At 40.2% G+C, this 7,500-nt stretch overlaps 1 protein-coding gene across 1 annotated transcript in view; it reads left to right on the forward strand.

The window, feature by feature from the left end:
- The window catches only part of LOC308686414 (N(G),N(G)-dimethylarginine dimethylaminohydrolase 1-like), a gene marked incomplete at its 3' end in the record, with an annotated part of 62,178 nt that overhangs the window by 54,118 nt on the left and 560 nt on the right, over positions 1-7,500 (forward strand). The window contains exons 2-3 of the mRNA XM_081394841.1: positions 4,198-4,297; positions 5,990-6,063. Coding sequence (XP_081250967.1) covers positions 4,198-4,297; positions 5,990-6,063 — 174 coding nt within the window. The remainder of the gene's footprint in view (positions 1-4,197; positions 4,298-5,989; positions 6,064-7,500) is intronic.

The following is a 7,500-nucleotide window of genomic DNA, read 5'->3' on the forward strand; positions in this document are numbered from 1 at the left end:
ACAGACTGAAGTTTGATCTCTGTTCAAAGACGACACTTGGCAGGTTATTGTTTAAAAAAAGTTTAAAAAAGTGAACTTAAAAAAAGTTACAGAATTTTACGTTTATTGTTATGAAAAATGTGCAAAAATACTAATTTAAATTTTTATATGATATATTTTCAAAAACTTGTTTTACAAAATTGTATCCCTTAAAATCCCTTAAAAAGTTTTTTTCCTTGATAATAATGTCTTTATGCCTTAAAATATCTTGAATGTAACTCGACACCCTTGCCTCATTTAGTATGCGCGGTTCTATGAATATGCAAATGAGCCCCGCCCCCACTCACTCACTCAGCTCAGAGATCCACTGGTTGACGATCACACGTTGATCTGATTGGTTACAAGGTAGTTTGTGACGTCAGAAACACCAGCGATTTCAAAGCGTGTTTTTGAGACTGTCTTTGGTTCACTGCAGTTTTAAGGAGTAAATACTCAACAATGGTGTCGACTTATGAATTTACACATGGTTTGTCTTAAAGCACATTAAAAACACCACACAGACACATAAACAACATTAAAAACTGGATTTTCATCACAGGGGGACTTTAAAATGACATTTTAAATATGAAGCTAAAACCGCCAGTAGGGGGCGGCAAAACACTTTTTGAGTCAGTCATTGAATCAGTTACTCGACCGTTTTGTTTCGTTTTGTCGTAATGAAACACAGCTGTGTGTGTGTGTGTGTGTGTGTGTGTGTGTGTGTGTGTGTGTGTGTGTGTTTGTGTGTGTAAAAACTTCAGTCTAAAATGTAAGTCTCTTAATATTAACTTCTTGTTTATTGAATGCTTGTATAAAATCGTGCTCATATTTGTGAAAAAGCTCTCGTTATCTTGTGATATTGCAAACAAGATCTCATACAAGTACTTTTTTTATTTTATTTTTTGCAATCATGTCTTTAATTTTGTGGGCATTTGTATTAATTTTAGTGACATTTTGTGACACAATCCTTCGTTGATTTCTGACCCGGCACAAAATAACTCAGATAAGAAATAATCAATCACAGTAATGATGTTCAGAAATAACTCAGACAGTGATTGAGTGATTGCTGGTACTCGTAGATGTTAATGTTAAAGTATTATATTCAATAACTGCAGCTTTAATTCTGTGGAATGATGGGAATTATTGGCAATATGGTTCCGTTAGTTATAGTTCATTAGTAAACATTAACTAAGATTAATTGAAGTATTTTCCATTGTTAGTTCATGTTAATCTCAACATTTAAAGCGTTTCATGTTGACGTGTGAAGACAAACACGAGCCGTTACATTTGACCTCTGACATTTGAACCCTTTTTTTCTTTACAAATTCCCTCAAATTTGAGAGGACGTTGTCATGGCGATGATGTGTGTTTGGGAAAATACCAAAAGATTAGAACAGGGATTCGTTAAAAGTGTCTTTTTGTATAAATTCATATTTATTTATAATTATTACATTTATATACAGAGAGTAAGAAATACGTCTCATCTTGAAATCTGTTAACATGTCGAAACATGTTTTTCCCTCTTTTTTATCTCTCTTGTTGAAAAGCATCAGTAAAAAGATTTACACTAATTAAAAGAGACGAAGTTATGTTGGTGATGCAACTCAAAATAAATCTTATGTTACATTTGCTCTGTGTTTGATGTGTGTGTTCATTAAGTGAAGTTAAAGCGCGTTATGGTTGCCATGGCGACATACCTGGATGACCTCATGCTTGGCGACAGCAACGAGGGGAAGCGAACTGGTGACCTCATCGCTAGATATCGCCGTGGAAACACTGATTCATCCTTTAAAAAAACAGACCCTCGAGAGCAGCTTAAACCGCCTGTAAACCACACACACACACACACACACACACACACACACACACACACTGTCACTTCCTCTCCATCTTTTCTCCTCATAAAAGGTTTTACATGTTTCCTTCAGCATGACATCATCACCCCTGGCCCCTTCTGATGATGTCATCGACGGGTCCTGGCGCTGTCCGGGATATCCGTGTGTTTATGGTCCGACCGACTCGGGTTTACAGCCGCATTCATACTGTTATGAGGAAAGAACTCAGTTTGATTTTTACACCACTGTGATGTTTTACGCTGCAGAAATCCTTTTTATTTTTCACTATTAGATCAGATCAACTCAGATCGTTATTTTGCCTTCGTTTTATTTTAAAAGTCATGTGTTACAATATTGTGTTACTCCCTTAAAAAGTAGCTAATAGGTCTCTGGTGTCTACAGTGACATTTATACAAATCTGCCACCAATAATGATTCATAACTTTGAGCTGATCATGTTTTGCTGAAGTGTGTTTTCTTTAATTGCTAATGCTCTTTTTACACACAGACTGAACACAATGAAGCATTGCTTGGTGATTGGTTGAGCTAAACTGGTATTATCTAATTGTGTTGTTAAATTTAACAGCTGACAGATATTCAACATAATTCATGTGTGAGACAGTCTAACAGAAGGACGGACAAAACCAGTCAAATATCAGCTGAGTTCTGCTCATATTTTACTACCATTCTCTAAACTATAGCGAATAAACTGAGATAATGTGAGAAATGTTGAAGGTGTGTGAATAATGTGTGTTGGACTGTATATCTCTTGTTTTGTTGATTATATTCTTTTCCGAATTGTCTTGATGACACGCGTCTTTGGGGAATTGATGCATTTTTATGGATGGATAAGAAAAGTATGATCAGATCAACTCAGTTTAATGCACTGAGAGGTTTCTTTTGCCCTCAAATTGTAAATACCGGGAACATTTTTGTTACTTTCGATTGTTTTGTTTTTTTCCCTCAAATCTTCATTAATTCTGACCCTGGGTCTTGGACGGGATCGGGAGCATGTTGTCATTCAGAGAAACTCAATCCAGATCTCTCTCTCTCTCTCTCTCTCTCTCTCTCTCTCTCTCTCTCTCTCTCTCTCTCTCTCTCTCTATTAACACATTTAATTATTGCATCATGATGTTTTTCCACCAAGTGTCAGATTGCCGAAGGCTCTCATCTCAAACTTATGTTCTGAATGGCTTTAAAAAATACCTGGATGTAGTTCAGTGGTGATGTCATATACTGGGTTTCTATGGCGTTGATCTATATAGTTGAAAGAGTGTCCTGGGCAGTTGCCAGGGTGTTGCTATGTGGTTGCTAAGGTGTTCTGAGTAGTACATACTTTTCTTGCTGTTCAGTTGCTAGTGTGTTCTGGGTAGTTTCTAAGGTTTTGCTATATAGTTTAAAGTGTGTTCTGGGCAGTTGCCAGGGTGTTGCTTATGTGGTTGTTAAGGTGTTCTGAGAGGAATATACATTGTTGCTATACAGTTGCTAAGATGTTCTGCATAGTTTCTAAGGTGTTCTGAACACCATAACTTTTCTTGCTATACAGTTTTTGCTGTACTCATACTTTTCTCGCTATACAGTGGGTAGTGTGTTCTGGGTTGTTTCTATGGTGTTGCTAATATAGTTGAAAGAGTGTTCTGAGCAGTTGCCAGGGTGTTGTTATGTGATTGTTAAGGTGTTCTGAGTGGAATATACATTGTTGCTATACAGTTGCTAAGATGTTCTGGGTAGTTTCTAAGGTGTTGCTATATAGTTGAAAGTGTTCTGGGCAGTTGCCAGGGTGTTGCTTATGTGGTTGCTAAGGTGTTCTGAACACCTTAACTTTTCTTGCTATACAGTTATTGCTGTACTCATACTTTTCTCTCTATACAGTGCCTAGTGTGTTCTGGGTGGTTTCTAAGGTGTTGCTATATAGTTGAAAGAGTATTCTGGGCAGTTGCCAGGTTGTTGCTATATGGTTGCTAAGGTGTACTGAGTTGTAAATCCTCTTTTACACAGTTGCTAGGGTGTTCTAGGTCATTTCTAGGGTGTTGCTATGTGTTTGCTAAGTGTTCTGAGTTGTATACACTTTTCTTGCTATACAGTTGTTTGGCTGTTCTTCTTGGGTGTTGCTATATGGGTGTTAAGGTTTTCTGAATGGGAAATACTTTGTTGCTAGGGTGTTCTATGTGGTTGCTAGGGAGTTTCGGTGCAGTTACTATGACATTTCGAGTGGTTGCTATGTCGTTGCTGGGATTTTCTGAGATGGGGCGCAACTGCGTCTTTTGTTTTGCTGGTTTAGTTTAAAAAAAGTGTTTTTGAAAGTGTCTGCTTAATGACTGATTATAAATGTCTTTCTGTTTCAGACGGAGGCCATGAAAGATGCGTTGACGAAGCTCGGCCTGAATATCGTCGAGATGACTGATGAATCGGCCACACTGGACGGAGGAGATGTCCTGTTCACAGGTACCAGTTCAGTCTATAATACCTTTCATTTTCAGACTTCACCCACACACTGTTCTGATTGGCTGACTCCGCCCACACACTGTTCTGATTGGCTGACTCCGCCCACACGCTGTTCTGATTGGCTGACTCCGCCCATAAGCTGTTCTGATTGGTTGACTCCACCCACACACTGTTCTGATTGGCTGACTCCACCCACACACTGTTCTGATTGTCTGACTCTGCCCACACGCTGTTCTGATTGGCTGACTCCGCCCATAAGCTGTTCTGATTGGCTGACTCCACCCACACACTGTTCTGATTGTCTGACTCTGCCCACACGCTGTTCTGATTGGCTGACTCCGCCCATAAGCTGTTCTGATTGGCTGACTCCACCCACACACTGTTCTGATTGTCTGACTCCGCCCACACGCTGTTCTGATTAGCTAGTCATCAATTAGATAAAGAAATGAAATGAGTGAAGAAATGAAACCAAACACCTTGTAATCACTGTTGACTTAGCGTACATGATGGAATATCATACGTCTCGCAAGTTAATTTGGCAAAAACGACATGTAAAACCAAATTCAGGGTTATTCGGGCTAGCAGTGTGTTCCTCATAGCCGGACTGTATCGGGTCTCTAGTTAACCTAGACGGAGAAATGACGGCTCTTGCTTCTGCTGTTCTGCTTGGTCTCTGTCAGTGAATGGAAACTGCAGTCGCACACCTAATTGAGTCTGGACTCGTTCCCGGCCAGAAACATTTCCTTCTGGCGTCATGAAGCTCAACAATGTCCTGTGTGAAACGTTTAGTTGCTACTGTTCTGGACTCAAGCGTCACGTACCTCGGCTCACAGATCAGAAAATGTTTAAAAACAAGTTAATGAATAATTATATAACTCAATATGAATAATTTGTGTGTGTCATATGGGAACTATTGTAATAATATCTGATATACACCTTTGTTATCATTTTGGAAATTGTCTTATGTAACTGTTTGTTTATTTTGTATGGATCAAATCCATTGAGGAAAGTGACCCTCATTAAATAATTATGTATAAAGGGTAGGCATAACACCTTTTTCGGTTATTATGTATATTTTTTTCTTTACAAATAGAACATTATCTGTGAGGACCGAAATACATTTTTGTTGAATTGAATTGATAAATTGAATAACTGATCTCAGATCACTGTTTAAATAGAACATAAAGTCGTGATGACTGGAGAGTGTGTTTATACGGCCGAGCGTTGATCGAGCTTCTCCCTGGCCTGAGATCAGACGTTCAGAGGCACTGATGTAGAGCTGAATCAGAGGAACTTTGACCTCTCACTGCTCGTGTTTGCTCTCCTTCGATCAGTCCTAGGGTGTTTCTCAATATGCGTTCTTCAGCGATCTTGCGTCCTTGTTTTCTCGTTTTATGTCATTATTAACCGTCGAAGTTCAGACCCAATTCTCAAGAACGCAAGTACAGAGGACGCATGAAAGAACCCGGATGTGTTCTTGATACCGAGGATGCATCGAATGCAGACTTGAGCTAGTACTCGCCTGTTGTCCCAGAATTCATTGCGGCCGGTTCCGAGTTCGTTCTTCCAAGGAAGCTTGGCAAGACCGGTCTCCACGAGAACACAAGTCCGTTCTCTGCGTTCTTGGAATTGAGAAACAGCCCTAGTGTCTGTCAGCAGATCTTCTGTAAACGTGTGTGTTCTGGTGTTCAGGGAGAGAGTTCTTCGTGGGATTATCCAAGAGGACCAATCAGAGAGGAGCGGAGATCCTGGCCGACACATTTAAGGTGAATCTATCCATCCATCCATCCATCCATCCATCCATCCATCCATCCATCCATCCATCCATCCATATATTCCTCCATCCGTCTGCCTGTCTATCCATCTATCTATCCATCTGTCTGTCTATCCATCTATCTGTCTATCCATCTATCATCCAACCGTCTGTTTGTCTGTCTATCCATCCATCCATCCATCCATCCATCCATCCATCCATCCGTCTATCTATCTATCCATATATTCCTCCATCCGTCTGCCTGTCTATCCATCTATCTATCCATCTGTCTCTCTAACAATCTGTCTGTCTATCCATCCGTCTGTCTATCCATCTATCATCCAACCGTCTGTTTGTCTGTCTATCCATCCATCCATCCATCCATCCATCCATCCATCCATCCGTCTATCTATCTATCCATATATTCCTCCATCCGTCTGCCTGTCTATCCATCTATCTATCCATCTGTCTGTCTATCCATCTATCTGTCTATCCATCTATCATCCAACCGTCTGTTTGTCTGTCTATCCATCCATCCATCCATCCATCCATCCGTCTATCTATCTATCCATATATTCCTCCATCCGTCTGCCTGTCTATCCATCTATCTATCCATCTGTCTGTCTAACAATCTGTCTGTCTATCCATCTATCTGTCTATCCATCTATCATCCAACCGTCTGTTTGTCTGTCTATCCATCCATCCATCCATCCATCCATCCATCCATCCATCCATCCATCCATCCGTCTATCTATCTATCCATATATTCCTCCATCCGTCTGCCTGTCTATCCATCTATCTATCCATCTGTCTGTCTAACAATCTGTCTGTCTATCCATCCGTCTGTCTATCCATCTATCATCCAACCGTCTGTTTGTCTGTCTATCCATCCATCCATCCATCCATCCATCCATCCATCCATCCATCCATCCGTCTGCCTGTCTATCCATCCATCCGTCTGTCTATCCATCTATCCATCCAACCGTCTGTCTGTCTATCTATCATCTATCATCCATCTATCTATCTATCCATCCATCTGTCTATCTATCCATCCATCCATCCATCTATCCATCTATCCATCTATCCATCTATCCATCTATCTATCTATCCATCCGTCTGTCTATCCATCCATCCATCCATCCATCCATCTATCCATCTATCCATCTATCTATCTATCTATCCATCCGTCTGTCCATCCATCCATCCATCCATCCATCCATCCATCCATCCATCCATCCATCCATCCATCCATCCATCCATCCATCCATCCATCCATCCATCCATCCATCCATCCATCTATCTTTCTTCCACACTGTACTTACATAATCAGACTCTGAGTATTCAGTGTGGAGGATGTGTGTTTTCTGCAAACTATGAATCATGTCAACGGTTGAACTGATTTCTGAATGAAAATCAAAAGCTTGTTGTAAGAACAGAACATTCTTTTCCA

This window comes from Scardinius erythrophthalmus (genome assembly GCF_964197995.2).
Source record: "Scardinius erythrophthalmus genome assembly, contig: HAP1_SCAFFOLD_258, whole genome shotgun sequence".
Taxonomy (NCBI): domain Eukaryota; kingdom Metazoa; phylum Chordata; class Actinopteri; order Cypriniformes; family Leuciscidae; genus Scardinius; species Scardinius erythrophthalmus.